At 45.9% G+C, this 22,384-nt stretch overlaps 1 protein-coding gene across 11 annotated transcripts in view; it reads right to left on the bottom strand.

The window, feature by feature from the left end:
- Positions 1-125: 125 nt before the first annotated feature.
- The window catches only part of LOC118505347 (GTPase-activating Rap/Ran-GAP domain-like protein 3), a 75,264-nt gene continuing 53,005 nt past the window's right edge, over positions 126-22,384 (bottom strand). For 7 of the 11 annotated variants that reach the window (XM_036041016.1, XM_036041017.1, XM_036041008.1 and 4 more), the window contains 12 exons: positions 18,311-18,380; positions 11,930-12,016; positions 10,741-10,822; positions 10,001-10,119; positions 7,999-8,230; positions 7,797-7,895; positions 7,526-7,629; positions 6,866-6,980; positions 6,104-6,213; positions 4,245-4,397; positions 3,006-3,921; positions 126-2,941 (listed from right to left, as the gene is read on the bottom strand). In XM_036041016.1, the coding sequence (XP_035896909.1) occupies positions 1,671-2,941; positions 3,006-3,921; positions 4,245-4,397; positions 6,104-6,213; positions 6,866-6,980; positions 7,526-7,629; positions 7,797-7,895; positions 7,999-8,230; positions 10,001-10,119; positions 10,741-10,822; positions 11,930-12,016; positions 18,311-18,380 (3,358 nt within the window). In that variant the 3' untranslated portion in view covers positions 126-1,670. Of the gene's footprint in view, positions 2,942-3,005; positions 3,922-4,244; positions 4,398-6,103; positions 6,214-6,865; positions 6,981-7,525; positions 7,630-7,796; positions 7,896-7,998; positions 8,231-10,000; positions 10,120-10,740; positions 10,823-11,929; positions 12,017-18,310; positions 18,381-21,107; positions 21,839-21,953; positions 22,006-22,384 lie in introns of those variants that run through there. The other 4 variants (XM_036041015.1, XM_036041013.1, XM_036041011.1 and 1 more) reach the window with 4 other exon arrangements.

Below are 22,384 nucleotides of genomic sequence, written 5' to 3'. Positions count from 1 at the left end.
AACATCCGTTGTGCTGGTCTTGTCATGAGAATGATACCGAACGACCTTTGATGTTGCTGTCAGATGAGTCTGGTAGGTAGGTATGTCATCATGCGAAGTGCAAATAAGGAGTCCCTCAAACCGTAAGTCATTCAACTAAACTAAAACCCTTTATTTGCTTTGTCTGTGGTCCGCTACCTCATACATGCGCCACACCACACAATAAAACGGTGACCCCTCATCCGATCCCCCGGACAGGTTGTGGGCAGACGGGGCTGTAGGCTCCTCTAGCGAAGTGTAAATAATAGCTTGATATTGTAGTGTTAATAGTTTTCTAGCAAGTAAATACAGTTCGGTATAATATGTGCGGATTCCGTACGTTCTCGCTCTCTCTCTCTCTTTGGTTTGAATCATTTCAACGTTGTAACATATAGCATTTGTGTGTGAGTGTGTACTAGTTTGTTGTGTGTCATAGTTCCGTCCACCCAGCAGCCATTTTGTAGCACAACAGTTTCGACGGATTGGACGAGATAGATTCCAGTTAGGTAGTTCGGGACAACGGCTACTTCAACATCCTAAGTGCTGCTCTGCTGTGTTACAGCTTATGAACATTAATCTGTGTTATCTTCTTTGTTTTGTAATTTCACAGCGCAAGAAAACAGGGAAACAACATGCCGCCTGTGTGAGTGAGTGAGTGTACTAGTGGCGGGGGAGGGCTTCACGAGAGAAGATAAATAGATAACGCCGGCGTTGGTCTTCTCCTCCACTTTTTTGTTGTGTGAAGCCGAAATATCCGAAAGGATCGGGGCAGAACAGTTGCCTTTGTATGTGTCCTCCTGCCATAGTCATGTGTATAGCATGATTTCCTCTATGTATATATGTTTGTGTGTGTGTGTTTGTTTCTACTTAATACTTGTGATGAGCACTAGTTCCAACATGGCGACGGACACTAAACTGCTTCCTCTGTCAATAAAATACTCTTGCCCTACGGGTGTCTCTAACACCTTCTTCCCCTATCAGCAGTCGGCCTCGGTTTACCCCTCTTGGGGGTATATTGTTCAACACTTGCGATATCCTGGTAGGTATGTGTGTTTGTGTACTTCGGTTATTTAGAGCTACAGTTAGTAATTATCGATAATGAACAACACGCTGCCGCTTCTCACGATCGACCGTACACATTTCTTCATCGCTAAAAATACTCAACACAAGAAATTGTCTTGGTTCGGATGTTCCAGCACAATGCTGCCGGTGGTGAGAGAGAGTGTGTGTGGAACCAATTCAAGGGGCTCGATTGAATTGATCCATTTCCCCGAACCCGAACATCGGAACCATGAACCATTTCGCGAAAACCTTACAACTGTTTACTAAGCGATTCCTGCCTCCAACAAGCGATCCCAGTGCATAATCAGTTCCAATGTATTGCGCTTAGACTTCGACAACCACCATCTCATCATCTCAGTGCTCAGGGTATAACGACGTTTTTGGCGATCACGACCGATCACCGGTGCCGCCATGTTTGCTTACCTAACATCAACAAAACGCATGCGCGCTTAATGATGAAACCATTTGCTTAGTGTAGTATAGTGTGCGTCCCATCTCCGAGTGTGTGCGTGTTTGTCCGTGTACACCTTCCCAACAAAAAAACCAGTCAGTGGCAGCAAGAGACTTCCCGTATAGCTACTACCTCCACCTTACAATGGCGTCAGGACCGAACTGCACAGTTCGTCCTGCTCGCGCTTATCCTTCATACTGAGCTCCTGCAGATCCTGCTGGATCTGGTCAAAGATGCTGAGCGTCGGTGGAATGGCCACCTCGGCCGCCTCCGCCACCTCACCGTGCGACTCGTCCGACGGCGATATGCCCTCCTCGTCCTCCTCGTTCGAGGACTGCAGCTGACGTACCCGCTCCTGAGCACTCTCGCTTGGCCGGGTCACGACCGCCGCAGCAATGGCCGCACTCGGATGCATCTTGGTAGCGATCGCGATCGGTTTCTTGGCAGGATCATTGCTTGGATAGTGATAGTGGTGCGACTGGACGTGAGTGCCGGTCAGATTGGTGAGCGGTATGCGGTAGACGCGCAATGGCTTACTGTTGGACGACCCGTTCGAAGGGGACGTTTCGCCTTCGTTCGTCTGCGATTTGCCCAGATTCAGGGTCGGCTGTCGGATGAAGGACTTACGCGTCGGAGAGCTGGGCGATGTGCCCTTCACGATCGTGCTGTTCCGAGGAGAGTTCGGCGGTACGGACGCTTCTCCAAAGTGTCGGCAAAGATCCTTGGTGTTCGGTAGCGGTTGAGCTCCGAAATGTTTCGCCAAATCTTTGCTACAAGTTGTGGTCGGTATGGAAAAGGATGAACCGGCCTCACCGTACGAATTACTCTTGGAAATTGGTCGCTTTAGATCGTCCACCGACAGGGTGACCTCTTTCGGTTTGCTCACTTCCGACTCCGGTTTGGGGTTCTGCAGTGACTTTGCACGCTGAATCTGGGGTGTTGTTAGTCCGCCGGCGATCGGTTCCTTGCTAGGATCGCTCTGATCCGACTCGGGAGCCGGTGCGTTACCACCGGAAGAGTTTTCCTCATCGGAACTCAGTCTACTACGTCCCGGGCTGGTGGACGAGTCATCCGCGTCGGGAACGACACGACTCTCCTCGATTCTGGGTTTGTTCATCTGTTCGTGATCCTCCGCATCGAGACCACGCAGTTTGGCACCTTTGGGAATGAACTCGGGAGCAGTCGTAACGAAGAAGATGTCTTTCTTGGATGTGATGAGCTGCAGTTCAGCCATCGTGACGGTGTGGACGAGATTGCCGTTCACGAGCAGCCGGATCTCCATCGTGTCCGGGGTGAATGCGATGATGTACGGGAAGGCGCACACGACCGACGATGGTGGCGTATTGAACTGGAAGTCAAACTCGGTGCTGTTGTTGCACTCCTCGGAGAGCTTCTGGAAGTGACAGGTATCTGAAATGGAAGAGGACATTGCACATCAAGCGTGTGGAGGACGGACATAACTCAAAGTACTCACGATTATAGCACAGCAGAAGCTCGGTGTCCTGACCATCGTACAGATCCAGCGCAGCCACCAGATGTGTCTGGGTACGCTTCAACGTATCCGTTTCGTGCAGCTTCGTCGCATGGCCCGTCAGCTCGGACACGATCTCAAAGTGATGCCGATACCCGACACAAATAAGCAACCCCGCATTAGGGCAGGATCCCTCCAGTATCGTCATGATCGTCGGCGAGTCGTGTAGATGAATCTCCTTCAGAAACAGAAACCCTTCCACCGTGTCATTATCGCTGTTCGGACACCAGGACGTCCAGGCCGCGGTATGCTTCCACTGGTAGATCAACAGCTTCCTCCCGACGGCTACCGCCATCCGCAGATGTGCCTCGCCAGCCCTTGATATCGCGTACAAATGACAACCGCGAGTCTTCTCGATCCGTCGCTCCTTCACGTCTACGCGCGATCGTTGCACCAACCGATCGTCGGAAAACTCGTTCAACCGAAACACGTGTATCCGGTGGCCATCTTTCTGGAGGGCGGATCCACCCCGCACCAGCATGATGCCGTGATCTTCCACCACGTTCAGCTGCTTCACGCACAGCGTCTTGTCGAACACGACCCGGTGCGTTTGGTCCTCCTTGATCAGATATGTACCTTCGTCCGAGGCTAGGAACAGTTGATCCTGGCCCCAGCTATCGCCGACCAGATCGTTCCGTGGCTGGAACGTGGGATAGAAGCAGTGCGGTTCCCAGGGCGGACGCTTGAAGACGGTGCCGGCCGATGCGATGCTGGTCGGTGCGTCACCTCGCACGATCGCTTCCAACTTGAGAGCTTGCCCGATTCGAACAAACTCGACCTGGCGGGCGTCCTCCTTCAGCTTCGAGGTGCGAGGCGCATCATAAAGAACTTCCGAGAATGCTCGTCTATTAAGCATATTCTGGAAATTGAGAGGAGAAGAGTTTTAAACAGTCGGCTTGAAGTGGCTTTTTCACACTTTGAACTTTTTTAAGAAAAATGCCCAACGATTAATTGCTTCGTTTATTTACTCAGCCAACAGCGGGAAACTAAGATCCAACACCACTCGCTGTAAATGTCGAGGCTCATCCTGTCTCGAGCATGCCGTTTCGAAAAATAAACAATGTACACCGGAAGGACAGACACAAACACACACACACAGGAACTCTGTTTTCTTTGCTTCAAAAGCTATTCAACCCAGCACTACAAAACCTGCCCCAAACACACACATACACACACACTTACCATTTTATTGTCGTGCACATACTCCTCGTACAGATCCTTTATCAACATTTCCAGCGTCCGTTCACGCTTCCGTGCAAAGGTCGGCGTTTGGAAGGTGGCCTTCTCACCGTTGATCAGCTTCACCAGCAGAAAGTCCCGGAAGACGGCCGGATCCTGGTAGGTTGGAGGCCATGTTTTGACGGTCGGTGAAATTGGACATTACCATCCGTCCGTCGGGGGCCGGGTTTTACGATGATAGCGATGGATAGGGAAGACAGTAAACGAGGGAAGAAAATGCTTTAGCCAAACACAGTCACTAGTGTACATGAGTTTTTGTGTGGGATTGGGGTTTTATTTCCGTATTATTTTATTTTTTCCTAGGGCCCATCATCTTTCCGAATGGTCAAGCAGGGACCATTTCGTCATTTTAATAGCTTTCTGCCTTGAGAAGAATTTTGTGGTCTGGTGAAGAACTGATTACCTCAAAGAAGGTTTCTAATGAAATTTAGTACAAACTGTTATACAACTGTTCGATGTGTTTTATATTATAACACGATTCTATAGCTAGGTTTAAAGTTGAAAATACCTCTTCCAACAGAAATACTCATGGTACATTTACAGAAACTCAGTACCAAACTGTTATACCAACTGTTATACACTCTTTAAAATATCGGTTGGCAAAGTGCTCCTTTAGCCAACTTCAAATTACAAAAATAAAATTAAGACTTGTTCGCAGAATAAAAAGCTAATCCACTAAATCATATTTCCATACTCGGTACCACCCTTAATTTTCCACCCAACACAGAACAAAACCCCACAAAAAAAAAACACAATTTACTTGTAGCTTCGGCGACGCTCCAAATCCCGAAACGCCCCACACGGTTTACGGTTTGTTTGGGTCCGTCGGGGTTTCGAGTTTCGCGGGACGCCATTTTTCATCTCTGCCGTCCCACCGTTTTTGTACCGGTGCCGGATTTTTCATATTCATTTACACACTCTCACACTCCACTCGCGAGCGCGCGCGGCCATTTTCTAATCAAGGCGTAAAGGACGGACCAACAGCACAGCTCGCGGCAAAAAGGTTCCGCGCCATTATCGTTTTGTTGCGTCGGCGTTTGACCTGTTTCATTGACGTTATGCTTTTATTGTTGATCTTTCACCATCGGCAAACCTTTGCCCTTAAAGCTGGATAACGAGACGACAAACACAAAAAAAAAAACCGTCGCCCATAATCCCTAATAATCCATCAGAGATCAGAGGCTGACTCTTAGTGGGACGAATTGTCACAGAGGGTGTTGGACAGAGTTGTCCCATTCGGTTGGGTGTCTGCCAATTTGTTGCGGTTTATTATTACAAGTTTCCGGCCCGACCTACGCCATTTTCGTTCGGCAACCGTTCAACCGACATTTCGCAGGAACTGGGAAACAATTTACAAGTCACGTGATGCGTAGTATTCTCCCCGCCCCCGAGTGGCGTTGTTTTGTGAGTGTATGTGTGTTATCCTATTCAGTCTTTTACCGACAGAAAAATGGACTCGAGCGCGTGCGAACGCCCTTGTAATTATTGGTGAGGACAGCTCGGAAAAAGGGCACAAGCCAAACAAGGAAAGAGCTAGAAATGGTCAATTAACAAGGATGAGATTTGCATTCCCGATGGTGTGTTGAGAGTGTTGAGATTTACTAGTCGCACTCCTAACGTTACACTGAGTTACATTTAACGCCCGAAGAGCGGAAGAGAGAGAAAGAGAGAGACACAGTAGTAAGCTTTAAGGATAGTCGGCGCTAGAACTGTATTTCATTACGCAAAAACCAGGTCATGGTGATGATCGTAAAACCGGGCGGCTTATCGGTGATGGGAGACCTAGGCCCGGCCTGACTTACCTCGAATTCGGGTGGATTGGGCAGCGTTGGTCCAAAGGGTGGTACGGTTTCGTCGCAGTAGACAGCTAAACGGTAGCGCGTACCGCGCCTGGTCACGACGGCGAACACATCTGCAGGATATGGTGGAGGGAAAGCACAAGGGTTAGCCTGACACGGACAGGTGTGACGAATGTGTATGATTTATGAGACCGGTGATGCGTGCTGCAGCAGAAACGTGATTCATTCGCGGTGGAATGAATTGGAATTTGTTCCAATTACTGCGATTCTTCGGGTGAGGATTGTCGCGAAATGTGAGTTACGTGGAAAAAAGTTGAAACGATTTTCATTTGGAACTGTTGGAAAATAATAGTGGAAGCGCCTAAATGTATGCAATTTGAACACTTTTTGGAGAGTAAAGTAAAGCATACAACGCGCCTAAATGTATGCATACAGAGAGAAATTTCGAATTTGATTTCTAGCATTAAATAAACTGAAAAGAATATATATGTATCTTTTCTAAAAGGATTAAACCAGATTTAAATAGCCAAAAATCTCCTCAAAAGGATAAGCCGAGGCACTTGGTACGATTTTCTTTTCATCCCTTAGATATAATTGATTCGCGTTAAGCCCCTTAAAAGCACGCAGATGGTGGGGCAAGTAGGTAAGCCCAGGACCGGGGGCGGGAGTGAAATTTAATTTCAACGCCTCAAAAGTGTGTGCTCGTCGTTGCCGCATCAAAGCGATTGTCGGCCCGAGACCACCAACAACACCGGATGTACTTACGCGTAAATTGACTCTTTACGTTGTTCGGTATGAACTCCGTCTCTTCGCCCGAGCACGCTTCGTCGATGAAAACGATGTTGACGATATCGTTGCCGATGTGCCGCTTCCGTTCGACCTGCGTGAATGTGTTTTTTCCACAAACAAAAGGGAGTGAGAGAAGAAGAAATAGAAAAGGTACATTAGAATCTGCTTTTCACTACCTTTTTAGGAAAATATTGTGCTGCTTTAAATTTGCTTGCAATGAATATACTTCAACTAGGTGACAATAACAGCGAAAAAGGTTAAAATACATTCTAGATCAGAAATAACATAGAAATTGCATACTTTTAGGCGTGCATGCAATCTGCACAACAAAGTTGAGGTTATTAACAGCTTATTTATCGATTTTAATAAGGCTATCATCACCAGGAAGTCGAATCCAAGTCGATGTAGCTTCGATACAAAGTATCATCAACCTTTCTAGCCCTCACAGGGGAAAAAGCGACATATAACGAGCGAGCGCTCGCCTAGTGCGGCCTACTGCGTAAAATATCAACACCACGACACACTCAACGGTCGTGTGAGGTCTTATCGTGCTGACCTTCGGCAGCAGCAGCCGGATACATTCGGGCAAGCAAATTAGCGCATAAATTAACGCACGCCCCAACCCTGCCCACTCACCTGCTGTCGATTATCTCGGCTAAATGGTAGCAGCGTCGATACGTGGAACATTATCTCGTGCCCTTCGTACAGCGTGTAGATGGAGTACTTGCCCGTCATGTCACCTGAAAAACAGTGGTACGCAAGCGGACAAAGATAAGCACACCGAAATGGACCGGAATCGTTTGTTTTCTGGCGCAAATTACATCCATACGGGCGGCGTGAGACGTAATTGTTATTTTGCTTCGGGGGTTGCGTATATTGACTGTTGGTGGCGCGTGCTATACCTTACCTTTGACGTCGAGTCCCCCACGGTACCGTTCCCAGTCCTTTAGCCGAATCTTTTCCCCGAGCAGGGTAAGAAAATCGTCAAACTCGGGACTTCCGGTTTCTGGAACATCGCGAGAGAAGGGAGAGAGCGAGGAATGGAGATTTTATCTGACGTTCTGGCGGAGATGGCGGCTAACGTTCCGGAGGACGAGGCAGCAACTCACCATTGCTCAGCATTTCATCGTCTAACTTTTGGCCCGCCTTCATGTAGACCACGCCGAACTTGAAGTTCACCGAGCCCTCCTGTTCCTCGAGCAGCAGCAGATCCTTCTGGATGTCGGCGGAAAAGATTTCCTTTGGCGATTTGTTCGAGTCCATCAGCGTGAAGTTGGATAGTATCTGCTTCACCGTGAGCTTCTGCTGCGGGTTGTACGGCAGCGCAAGTTTCTGTGCACCCTGGGCGAGTGTGGAGCGAAAGGGGGAAAGTTGAACATTAGCACCTAGGCACTGATAACCACCAACCAGGCCCTCCAACGCTTTTGCTTGGTTGTGTAATGTTCGCGAGTGGAATTAAAATTAAAATATGTTCACCATTTTTACACCCTCCAAAAAGAAAATCCAAGGGAAAGTCTTCTTTTTACCCCACAAGAAAAGGCAGGATCATTCCAGCAGCGTCGAAGAATGTTCTCCGCACTTTCACGCTCCTACACGCTACGCTTGGATGGCTTTTTATTGTGCCGTTGACTGTAGCGATGACGTGGGAAAGCGTCGTGAAGAGGAGCATTTTCTTCTACAACATTGTTCGCCGTACTGTTCACGTGCGTGTGTGTGTGTGTGCGATGTCACGGTGGTTAGACGACAGTGAAACATCAAAGCGTAAGGTACGTACTCTCGTGGCGTCTTGTGGATGTAGCTGTAAACAAAGCTACGTCGGCGGATAACATCCCCCCCGAACATATTTCCAGCAAAACAAATCTTTTACTCGTTTTTGGCTTTCCCAGTGGAACGGATATGTAAAACTGTGCTGCTACAACGTGCGAACCATAAATCAATAGCCGGGAATCGGGAAAATTCTCGACAGTGAAAAAACGTGAGCTTTTTTCCGTGATTCGCATATTGTTACGCTACGACGAGACAAAGCAATTTGGTGTGTGCGTGTGCGCTTCGCTTTCACTTGGCCAGGATTATACCCTTGGCAGCTCGGCTGGTAGAGGATCGCGTCAAAAATGAATTATTTTAATATCGTTTTTTCCCCTCGTTTCTGCTTTATTTATGCTCTAAAAAGATACTGTCAAATAAAATAGAAGTCCGAAATCCTAAGAGGATGATTCGATAGTCCTGCTTCCTGGAGCGGATGACCATTTTACCCCCCAAAACGACACATATGCTTATGCACCCCTATCAAAATACACTTCAGCAAAGGATGTTTTTAAAAACCCTCTTTTGGGACGCTCTCTTTCTAAATACCGGATAAAGCAGGCTAAAAATAGAGCAGCAAGCTCGGGGTGACCTGAGCTTCCGGTTTGCAAAATGTTTATTGCCGACAGACAGAAACGATTGCAGACATTTAGGCGCAAAATAACTGCTCATCCGTACCGTCGATTCATGAGCCGTCCCAAGGGGGAGGGTGTTCGATTCGGTTCGGGCTCGAGAACGATCCTCTACATACACACGACACACGCAACCGGATGGAATGGGACTTTTTGAGGGTTCTGCTATGCGATACGAAACGGATGAGATCGGCGAAATGGTGAGCGTGGTGCTTCCGGTCATGAAACGGGCACGAACCACTACCTGAAGCTGTGTGACGATGCGTAAGTATGCCACTCGAGAGGGTCTTCTTTTATTCTAACTCCAAGGACACAGAACGTATCAATAAATGCTGATGTCGAGATCGACAGTATACGCTCATCATCGTTCTCTTCAACCACCAGCCACCAGCTTTAATTCCATGGGTCGGTCAAGTGTTTCGCCAATTGGCTACAAAACGCACAATAGAGATAATTGCTACGCTGCGAATAATTAGTTCCGGCAGGCAAGCCCGCACAGCACCGCAAAGCGAAGTGTTTCCACAAAATTTCCACTAAAGAGCACTTCAGCTTAAAGCGCTTTAAAGCAGCGCTTATCGTTTCCGGGAAATCTCAAACTCGCTCAAATGTAAATGGTTTTGTGTTTTAACTGCTCATTCTAACACAAACAACAGGCCACGAAGTAATGGGGTTTTACCTGTTTCCGGAACAGCATTACACGGTACAGTGGCATACACTTGCTGCCTGAGTCCTGCGAGACGATCGAGAGAAAGTATGGGTTCTTCTCCGAATCGATTCCCACATAGTTTTGATGTACTGTAATGAAAAAGGCAAAATCATGTTAAGAACTATTTGATTTACTGAGTGATTATTTGAGTTCTGCTACTAAGCTTCTGAGTGCACGAGAAGGAGCTCAGTGAATAATGCGCCTGAAAGTATGCAACCTTTGTGAAGATTTTTTTATGATTATTTGTTGCATACGTTCAGGGTGTTGGGCACTAATTTTTGGAGAAGCTCTTCGAATTAAGCACATAATTCTAGCTTTTTGCGCTATTTTCCTTCATCCCGGTATAATTTTATCACGTTTTTAATTTATGTGAGAAAAAACCCAGTACAAATATAAGTACAAATTATAAAATTAATAGGACGAAAATTGTTAACTTTCTGGCTGGCAATTATTATTTAAAATAGAATTTCCCGACGAAAATCTTCAACCGAGTGCAGCAATAAACGCCACAGGTCATCAATCAATAAACAAAAATGGAAATAAAATCTCATGCGAAAAAGCTACATTTTCCAATCTAATAAAAGCAAATAGAGTCCTCGTCGGTCGACAGAAAGGATGAAGCACAGCACCAAAATGGACGATAAAGGATGACCACAAAAGGGAAAGAGAGAGAGAGAGAAAATAATGTTTAAATGCTGCATCATACTTACGTTTTCCCAGAAAATACTTGAAGTACCATCGTGTTTGATGTTCCGGGTTCTCCAGGATAGGAATACTTGGCGATCCAAAAACCTTTTTTTTGTGTGCCGTCGTTCGAAAGGTTTTTTTGTTGTTCATTCCATCAATCGACAGCCCATCAAAACCGTTGCAGTTGAGTTGTTGTGCAGAAGTTATAATGGGTAGTCCGACACGCGTTTGGTTGATGTGCACGTTGGGGGATTTTCCCGCAACGTAAAAGACGGATACAGAGATAGAGAGAAAGAGAGAGAGAGAGAGAGAGAGAGAGAGAGAGAGAAAATGAATAGCAACGAGATGAAAAATGGAATATTTTTATCCCCAACGGACCACGGAGGCCTGTCTTGTCTTGTCTTTCTTTACGACGACGATCCTGTTGCCTTTTTTTCTGCTGTAGTGAGCTCTCGTCTAAGCTTTAAAGCATCCACGTCAACTCGGCTCCAAAACCCTCCAGCTACTCCACTAATCGATACGGTCGACCCAATCACCGACGACCGCGGATGATGTATTGGTCGACGGGAATTGAGGAGTGCTTGTCACCGGTAACGGAAGTTTTCGATTTGTTCTCCTGCACTTTTTTCTTCTAGCACTTCCAGGGTGCCATCGATGCCAATTTGCTGACATCCGGGAAAGGGTGCGATCGCTCGGGGATGCTACTTCGGGTGGTTGGATAAGGAGCTTACAGGGAACGTGGGACGTAATTCATTCAAATTACTGATAAAGTTTCAGGAAAATTGATCTCCATGCTGAGATTTTTATCCATCACCACTTGAAAGAGCCCGAGGGGGGAGGGTGACAAAAAGGTGTGGAACTAAGGGTGAGTTGGGGTTAAAAACACCCACAGTCAGAAGGGTAGCATGGGTGCCGATCGAGTAAATTGATTTTAAAAGCGTGGGAACAACAAACTTCAGGATTTATCGTTGGAGATAAAGTTTTTAACTAGCTTCGGAGGCGTGTGCAAATGTGTCAAATTGGTTTGGATGCTTTAATATTCCTACTTCGAGAAAATAAACTCCTACCAAAGCCTCCGAAAGCAGCTTAAATTAATTCTGTTTGATATTCATCTCTCTCCCCAAAAGTTGTCTTACAACACTCTTAAAGTCACACCAAAGTACGAATCATGACACTCGCCAACCGAAATCAACACAACCCCCAATTACTTACCTCGTCCTTCTCGGCTAACGATTCTCCATTCTCCAACCGAAACCGGCGACAGTTCGGATCCAATCCATCAATCTCTGACTGTGGTAGCTAGCGAGAGGGAGAGAGAGAGAAGTGTCAAAACCGTCAAAATAATAAGTTAGTTGATTTTCTTCCGCCTTTTCCGTCAATCATATTAGCAACCGTAAAAGCCACATTTCCTGAACAGCGCGTCCCGACCCGTTTGCTGTCACATGCTGTACCTCTTTCGCCACAACACATTTGGAGTTGGTCGAAGCTAGAATGCTCAGCATGGGGACGCTAGGTTCAACAACATACGGCTGGAGCGGTTGGGACTGTGGGTGAATAATTAAAAACGATTGTCCCACGGCTATGCAGAATCGCCGCTTCAGCAATTATGATGTTGATCTCGTGCTTCTCACGGTCGTAGGAGGACGTGTAACGTCGCTTAAGCTGACCGTACACTGCAGCAGAGTGAGTGAGCAATGTAGGAACCCTTGTTTTGAAATTATTTTGAATTTTGATATACTAGCATTCTAAGGCATTTATTTTGAAAATACTTTTTTAATAATAATTTTAATATTAAAAAAAATTATTTTTAAAGAACTTTAAGGATTATTTAATGTAGCCTACGTATGAACGTATATTTATTATTTCTCAAATAATTATTCTTCGACGCATTTCGTACCAAGAACCAATCCAGGAGTAATTTTTTCTCTTAGAAGCTTCAATCTCGAATGGCCTTGGCCTGTCTCTTTGCGACTTTGTTGACTTAATTAACCCGTATAGAGAAGATCTCAGTCTTGGATACGAGAGAAGGATTCTGCTATAATTTAATAGTTATCCGGTGCTATTAGTAAGCTTGCATTATTATTAATATGAATCCAGGATGGCCACTCTTTTTCAAAGCGCTAAATTAATGCTACTAAGAATGTCAAGTGGATCAAAAAGAGTCAAATGAGACATATTGAACAGTTGTAGAAAATCGTCTTAAAGTCACGAGACTATTGAGTATCGAAGGGAAAAAGAGAAGAGAAGATCAGATACGGTTGAATAACATTTTCTCTCTCTCTCACTCGCATCATCCACACATCTACCGTGTAAAGGCACCTTCAGCAAAGACGATTCATTCCTTTCTTCCAAGTTGCAGCTTCTTTGTTAGTCTGTCCATTTTCCCATATTTTCATTTTCATAGTTCGTACGGTTCAAACCACCGCCGGTCATACTGCGAAGGTTAGGTGCCCTGGTAAGCATACTCTTCACTCGACTCGACCGAGGAGTACCGTCGTTTTACTTTCTGCTGACTGTGCAGCACGCGAGCACACTTTTCGAAGGACTTCGATAACAGAACTATTCCTTCGCGGAATGCATAATTCATTAAACTGGAAGATTGCCCTTTCGCTATGGTAATTTGGGCGCATGTGAACGAGTGTGTGTGTGCGAGTGGACGATGTTACTACTCGAATGGAACACCACTTGTACAAACTTCACTTCACCGGTCGTCTTCAGTACCGGTGGCAAGATGTTTCGCGTTCAGCAACGCGTTTGTTCCATCGGAAGTGTCCTAGGTTCGGGACGTGGAATCAAACTCCATCATGCCGACATACCTTCATAGAGGGAAGAATAGACGAGAAGATGTTGATGTTTTGCGGTGTGCAATTGTTGCGGCGTGCCGAGGGTGAACGTATGCAAAAGTCTCGTTCAATTTTCCGCTCGATCGTTGTGTTGAAAACGATGGCCGTTTTTCCTCCCCGGTACGGTAAAGCGTGCTAGTGGCTAATGATTGGCTGACTACACCTTCCCGATACCTGCCTGCTGATGTTGGCACATCGCTCGCTCGGTCTGTCGTCGTCGGATCAGGTATCGGATTTCGGATCAAACATCACAGCACCGACAGCTCGTGTCTCGTGTGTGGTGTGATCCGTTTATTGGAAAATCCTTCGCATGTGAAAACGTGCTCCGACGAGGCTATTAGGTTATGGTCGTAAATTTCTCTCCCTTTTCTGTCACCGTGTCGAGTGTCTTCCGCAGACGTCCCGTTTCAGCAGCATGCCAACCAAAAACCCGCTCGAAACCGCTTCAGCATCACCTGAGCCCATCTGAGGCTGAATTGAACCGGAGGCGAACGAGAGTGGAAAACTGGCATACAATTGATTGTTTTCCTTTCTTTGGAATGTGGTGAAGCACAAAGCGGTTCGTGAGAACGGAAACCATGAGATGTGGGCTTAAAGTAGATACAGCCGTGCTACAGGGATGCTTCTCCAAGCGCGTGGGGACGGTACGAGCTCATTCTTCAGAAAAGCTGTTTTATAAATAAAATAAATATGATTTTTCATTGTTATTTGTGTAAGCGATAGGGGGAAAAATTCACCATTCTTTGATAGCAAACAAAGAATCCACGGAACGCACTGTTGCACAAAGTTCCTGTGCGATTTTGTGGATCAGGTTTCATGAATCGCATCTTGCCGTTTCGAAGAACTGGAACTTTCTCCGCTCGACCAGCTCGTCGGAAGCCAATGTGTGATGTGCTGGAGAATCGAGCCGACATATGAATTAAACATAGATAGAAAAGCGTCGTTAAACGTCACAACAAGTGGTGCTTCCTACAAGCAAGAAGAAACCGTCGCTTGCCACTATCTCGAGGCAAGACTGTCAATAGAAACTTCCACCAAAGGCCGAACGGGAGAGAACCAGGAGAGCCGTGTGACAACAGAAAACCTTGAAACAACCGCAACAACTCGCAAAGCAGACGGGGAAAAAAACAAGGAATCGAAAAAAGAAGGAAACTAGCCAAACTATCGAGCCGCTTCTATGTAGCTCGGAGTGGAGCTTGATGTGAGCGATATAATCTAGCTCTTATAATGCTCCGCACAAACGAAAAAAAAAAAAACTAGATCTCTGTTGCGGGTGTTCGATTGGCGGAATTTTTCTAGTGTGCCACGCTTGAAACATGTCAAACAAGTATTTGGCGAAAGAGAAGGAAAAACTATCTGGATGGCTTCCAGTTTCACAAACCATTGGATGGTTGGCGTTTTTTCTTCTGTTGAACGATGATTTTCATGCTCATTGCGGTTGGAGGAGAATATTATCAACAGGTCGGTGGTGTTTGGCAAAAGCTTGTGTGCTTCAAATAAAATTCACAAGGTGTGGGAGAATAATTTATTGGTTTTTAATGTATGCTAGGAAAAACGAGCAGTTACAGGGATAAGGGTTTCAGTTTTAACAACAAGGCGCATATCTTTGTTGAAGAGGCTTATAGTTTTGAAGTATTTATTTTTCCTCGATGTCAAACAATTTCGAGCTTTGTTGATACAAAAAACACAGTGATACAAAAAATTTGTTTCCAAATCCTGTTGTTAATCTTCGTAATAATTATTAGCCTTACGCTTACTTTATTTTAAAAGATATTATAAGCCTCCTTCCATTGCATACATTAAGGCGTTCCCATTGGAAGCTTCTCTGAGTTAGAAACCTTGTTATAAGACTTTTTGAAAAGGGTCAAACAATATTAAATTCAGTCGACCCGCACCTTGAATCTCCTATTAACCTTTACGTAGAAAAAGTCTATAAATTCTAAGAATAGTAAAACTACTGATTGAATTTGATTAGTGTGATAGCTTCTCCAGGCAATTGGATACTGTAATCAGGAAGATTCCATACTAACTAGAGCACCGGATGGGAGCACCAGGTATTAATAATGCTATCAAGTGTCTTGTGGAAAAATCCTTCAGCGGTCGCAGGAATTGAAGACATCAAAGACAACGTTTTTGCGAAAGAAGGATCCGAAGCGAGGCATTTAAAGCAACAAGATGCACGAACAAACTGTTTTATCATTCTCGGCTTTAAACTGACCATTATGAGACTGATACCAGACAACCAACAAGTTCAGTTTTATTTAAAACAGCAAAATAAAATCGCTGAATCAGTTAAAATCCATTCGCAAGAAATAATTTATCTATTAATCGAGGGCAGCGACTCCCACAAGCCAGTGATCCTGTTTTTCCCACTTCCAACATCACAGTTAGAGGGGCTTCAACTGCCAATCCGCATGGGGCCTCCAAATATCTTGACCCACCACTGCCACAAACTCAAGTAAAAAGAAAACAAAAAGCAAAACAGAACGCCCCAAAATTGAGTCACTTTCGTTCGCCCTTGATAGCTCAATGCACAACAAATTAGTCACTAAAATGTTGCTGCCATCATTACACCCCATACAACATCGCTCCCTCGATACACCGCTCGCTAATGCACCGCACGCATCGTATGCCAATCGGTGTCATAAAGATGCACCATAAAGAGTTCAGCGACATCAGCGCCAGTGGCCACGAGCAGCCGAGTTGTGCCGGGCAACACCATAGCAACACCGCGGTCCCTCACTCGGGCGAGCTGGGATGGTGTCCGATTAAAATCAATTTTAATTGAAACCATTTAACCCGCCGAGCCCTAACAGCTTGGCCCCCGCGGGAGAGCACGAAGGGTGGAGGTCCGGCCTCCAAGAGTTCTCGCGAAAAATGGCGCCATTCCAGCGCCACTCATTGATGCCAATTGATTGACACGCGGAACGTTGGTGAATGGCCGAATGGGTGGCACCCGCGCCGTCCGAGCCGTCTTGCCCGGCCGACGTCCCCCAAAACCGATCGGTATAAATATCATTACCCATGCGGCGGCGCACAACATTGTATAGGCGGTGGTGCTGGGATGCAGTTGGGATCTTGCTGTGACGCGTAACCGATTCCCAGGGGTGTTGATGGTTTAGTGCAGTCATCGTCGTCAGTGCTCTGGTGCTCTCCTTTTGGGCTGTGAATAGCGCGTAGCTGTGAAACCGTGTCGGAAAGTTTCGAAAGTGACAGTGACGTGAGCTCCGGGGATCAACTTTTACGGAGAGACGTTCCGGTCTCCAGTCTCGGCCTTACCACCGATCAATCGTCTCTCGCTACACGCAATGAAACCACGCAGTTTCTGCCATCGTTTGGCGCAGGCATTGGTGATTGTGTGGCTACTGCAAGCCTCCACCCTGTTGCTATCCTTCGTGCAGGGTGAGAACTATGGGCCCCGGGACAGCTCGAAGGAAACGAGCGGTCTCAAGCAGGAGGAGGATCACTACAACACGTCCAGCGAAATGTACATGGAAGAGTCGGACGAACTGACGCCACGCATCATTCAATATCCTTGCCGGGCGTGCCAGTATCGTAACGTGTACGCGATGGCTTCCCTTAAATCGATCAAAGCACACGTACTGATGAAGCTGGGCATCGACTTTATGCCGAACAGAACCTATCCGAAGGTTCCGGCACACATTCTGAGCAGCTTTGATCAGCAACAGCAACAGCAGCAGCATGGTTACCAGCACCACGTCACAGCTGGTGTTGCTCGCGATCCGGACTACATGGAGGACGATCCGGGCGTCGGTGCTGATGAAGAGGTCGAGGAAGACTACGACTACTATCCGATCACGAACAAGATCTACATACTGGCGAAACGTGAGTAGCCTTCCAGGCGGTGGACGCTTGTACTAATGGCCATTTTCTCTCTCTCTCTCTCTCTCTCTTTCTCTCAAACCGTTGATTGTTTCACTCCACAGGACAGCAAACCACAACTCTGCCGCTCGAAACACTCGAATCATTTAGTTTTAAGCACTTGTTAGGAGAATTTTTAGTTTAAGTTGGGGATATCATAAATGATTTAATCTCTTTTATCCTTTCCAGCAAAACTAATTTATATAAAATGCTAAACAAACGATCTCTCTTTCAGCTACTCATCCTGTAATCTCTTAGTCTCTTCTTACAGCCGATTTCCATTTTTGGAAACCCGAAAAGCGATTTATTTGGGTCACAGTTACATTCCATTCTTAAGCCCTCCACTACAGGAATAAAAAGAATCATTTATAAAGATTCACCCTTAAACCGGACGAAAAATCTGCCTCCTATTAAAACAGAGGACAGATCTTTCAGGTGGATAACCTTGCGAAGCTCACTTAAGTCTTGTGTTTCTGTGGCAAATGGCTAAATTAATCGACATGCTCTATCATGGCGCGGAAAAAAAAGTTCACGAATAAAAGTTTCCACTCTCTCTGGGGCAAGTAATTATTCATAGTCTTTATTCATTTCGCGAGTAAAAAAATAGGGAAGTTAAAAGGGAATTGGTGTGATCGAAAGAAAACTAAGTTCATTAAAATGGTTCAAAAGATGTGAGTGAGCAAGAAGAGCCCCTTGCAAAGGTGTGAGTGTGATAATAGAAAAAGGATTTTCGTTTGCTCTTTTGCTTATCGATCATTACTCTCGGGAATACTTTTTTTTTGCACTTTCTTTGATATCGGGGACGGGTAAGGTTCAGCTTCGTCTTAATTATAACACACCGATAAGCACAACGGAACGTTTACATTACCTGGTCCACTGATCCATAATGGCGCCTGGAGAAAACGCCTCTCCTCGATATGAGTTCTGTCGCCGAGGTGCTGTAAATGAAAAGCGGATAAGAAAAAAAAAAGAGGTTCCATTTTAATTTCCTCCTTCACGATATGTTCTTTTAACAAGAAAATAAAAACCTGTAGAATTCAAAACACGCCTTTTTTGGATTGCCAAGTGGCTCACCGAACCGATGTGAAGGCGTAAAGAAGCAGCCGAAAAAATAAACCCACAACCGAGCTGCGCTAATTGGTACTAAATAGACACTTGCAGGATCAAAAACTCCCCCCGCCCAAAACTCCGGAAGGTCATGCGGTAGAAAATTTTCGAACGTAAAGTGTGCAAACAAACAAATAAACAAAAATCCAACTCCGACCTCCCGGAATCGTGTGACCCATTCCCCGAGACCCATTAATCAGTGTCACCGGCGTTACCATGGGAAATACCAAGCTCTACACACTGCAATGATACGCGGTCGCTCGAATCACTCTTTCGAAGCACCAGATAACGATGGTGGCTGTTTCCTGGTTCGTATTGCCAACCCAGGAGAAGGATTCAAAAAGGAGCAGCAACACAGCAACGAATGAAATAAAACTGTGCTATGCGGCAGATTTGGTGTGTTGTTGTGAATCCGAATGCTTCCGTGAGAAGCATTTCTTTCGGTCGGTCGGATTCTCGATTCGGTCGGGTCGGTTATTTCATTTGCAGTTTAGCGGCATTAAAACAGTCGAAAGGAGGAGAAGGAGGTGCTATGAAATTCCTTGGAAGTGAGCAGGCTTTATGGTTGAGCTGAACCTAATTTTTGGCTAATCTTGATTTGCTGCTATTTCGGACCCGCTGGTGCTTCGCTTCCCGGATTATGGGAGTGCATTTTAACGATAACGAGTGGGTAAAGTTATTGGATATTATTTTCATAAGAAATAAATGCTTACAAATATTTAATTTAGGCTTGAAAAAAAGGAGATAACAAATAGATAAACAGGCTGTTTCATCATGAAATTTGCATACTTTAGAATGTTGCTGGTGGATACGCCTAGGGGTATGCAATCAGCGCAACACGATGACACATGCCTCAGATTCCGTCTTTTGCTTGGACAGCTCATTTGTTGCTTGGATAAGCTTTTCTTTGCAAGGTGTGCATCATGAATGACTGCCCCGCAAAGTATGCAATGCGGAAGACTTAATGGCTTTAAGCTGAAAAATGCTGTGGTATTCGCTTTTTTATTCAAACAAATTACGACTAGTGTTAATTTTAATGGTTTGAATTAAATAATAAATAAAATTGATTAAATAGTTAAAGTTCGCTGGTAGGCGAAAAAACTTTCTAAAAATTTAATAAACACACTGGTCCATCTAGCACGCGTCTGGCTCACATTAAATGGCTCGTGCTACCCCACTCACACCAAACCACTAGAATAATATACCTTAAGGACGAAACGAAAGTTTGGTACGCAATTGAAATAACAGCCAACCCCCAACATCCAAGACCAACCTGTGTTTATCTACGAAATGTAAACGAACGCAAACAGGTTAGGTCGAAAGGGAGAAAAGCGAAACAATAATATGCTTTTGGGGCTTTTTGGGGCGCGTGACCCGGTTGTAAGCATGGGCATGGGCTTTCGGGTTCTTGAGGCTGGTACAACAATACGGGCGGACCGCTTTGATGCTGGCGTGCGGTGTGTTTGTGATGGAAGTAAGGCGTATATACTGTACATTCAGGCACGACTGGTTATGAATCTTGTTTCGGCACGGTTCGAGATTGCAACGCTCACCGTTTACGTACGCCTCACCAAGCAAGATGAATCAAAGGCGAATGATGTTTTGGGGCAGTGTGTTTGAAGTTGTAAGCCATTTATTTTTGTTTGCGGCGAGGCAAGTGACCGAAATCCTTTTCGATCGAACGCATTCGATGCTGAGCTGCACTATTGCAGCCGAAAGATGAGAATGTCAATCAACTACGTGCCCGGATTGTGCATGCGAGATAAAAGTTGGTGCGCTTTCGCCGAGTGTATCGGTACGTAACCGAACCGTCCATAGCCCATGCAACGGGGCACGGAAATAAACTTTGGCTGTCTTTGGCTGTCTTTCAGTTGGACATAACCGTACCGACAATAGGAATCGCTAAACTTCTTACTCAACGTTCCCGGGTTGCGAGCGTCCGCCTCGTGAGCATGCGAGCACCGGAGGAGGAGTTCGAGTTGATGATGCTCATGACGTAAAACAAACAACTCCGTAACAACTTTGCTCGTCTTTATTTTAATGGTTTGGAATAAGCTGGACGAAAGATAGCGAGTGCTGTGGCCTCACGTAAGCGCACCGGTATAAATAGTACACTCGTGGTGCAGGAGGGATATAGCAGGGAAGTGGACCAGGTCCTAATGTTTCCGTGTCCGTGGCACGCCAGCCCGGTGTCTAGTGAGCCGCGTGTAGTTAATGTACCTTCTGTTTCATTTTTATCACAGTCCCAAGCGCTGACACACAAAAGAATCCTATAAAAAGCGGAGTTATGGTGAGCCGTTAGAGCAACGATTTGAATAATGAATGGTTCGGTGGGTGGGTTTGATCGATGCTATCAATGATGAACTTGACCTGCCCTATTATCGGACACCCTATTATTCCCGGAACACTCGCGCACTCTGAGATGGTCCAGATAGATGGTCCCACTTCCGGCGAGCGAACAATGTATCCGGGCGATGCATAGCACTTTGTGTAGCTTATACCCATCGAACGTGGTAACGAGTTCCGGATAATTGTTAGCAACCGTTAGCAAAACTTACATTACGCTGGACGCTCGTCGCTGCAGAACCCGCAGTGCACCGATGTCCCGGTGCGGTGCTCGCGGTGGCGGTGTGAACAAACTTTGACTCCGATCGCGCACCGGATCCGACTCCCGGTACGTACGGAAGATGGTCGCTATCTTCAGATTGAAGCACAACATTGTCCATCCGAACGTGTGGCGTTTGTGACGCGCGCGCGCCTAACCGTTACACATCACATCCGAGCCATGGCGAGCCGGCCACCGTTACCACCCATTACGACGTACGTACATTGCCTCATTATTGAGCACGCAGCAGGAACGGAACGGAATCGGTTGGCTACCGGTTTTTGGTGTTTGGTCGCTCCGGTACTGTCGGGACGGTGGCTCGCTGCTGATGGTGCCTCAGGGTGGCTTTCTGCGTTGTGTGGACTGCTGCTACTGCACGGAGACACTCGTTTAACACGCTCCACGGGGGACGATTTATGGTCGGAATCACTTTAACATGGTTGTTTACTTACGGAACCAATTCACTACATCATGCCATCACGCTGTGGCAATGTTCTAATGGTACATAGCACATTTCTGTAGTGTCGTTTGAACATTCTTTTCGATCAAACACAGTACAGCTTTCACTGATAAGCACCCGTGGGCATCGTCAATCATATCAATTTTCGTGTTTGGTTGAGTAATTCTAACGCTTAGATTAATACACCATTAGGAAATGTTTAATAAACCGTTACACTATCCTAACTATCCTTTGAAATGCGGTTCAATACGATTGTTTAGAAAAATAACATCACATTGCATACTTTCAGGCGAAGATTTCGAATATGCCTGAAAGTATGCATTCTGCAGAGCAACTCACCTACGCTGGTTAAGATGAGCTTCAGAAACTCATTAAACACTGTTTTGATCAACTTTTGCAGAAAAAAAAAACTTCCAATAAGTTTAATGAAATCGTAAACAAGAAAAGTTTTCCATTTAGCAGGTGGTAAAAGTTTGTCGAAAACTTCAATAAAAGTAACGAATAGGCTTTCCATATCGATCCACGATTGAGAGGCGATTTTCATTTAGGCACCATGAGAGAAAAACCCCCACACATCGCTTCATAAAGCTGTCAATTGGTATCGGTTCGCTCACGAAAGCCTCACTCACGCACGTTTTTGTTATGAAAACTAACTAGCGAGAAAACAAAACAACACGACCGATCGCACCGCTACCTGACAGCCGTTTCAACCGTTTTCATGCTTCAAGGGTCGAGCCAAAGGGAAAAACGGGGAATGACGTGCGCCAAAA

This window comes from Anopheles stephensi, chromosome 2 (genome assembly GCF_013141755.1).
Source record: "Anopheles stephensi strain Indian chromosome 2, UCI_ANSTEP_V1.0, whole genome shotgun sequence".
Taxonomy (NCBI): domain Eukaryota; kingdom Metazoa; phylum Arthropoda; class Insecta; order Diptera; family Culicidae; genus Anopheles; species Anopheles stephensi.
The sequence above is the reverse complement of the archived record's forward strand: the minus strand, read 5'-3'. Positions and strand labels throughout refer to the sequence as shown.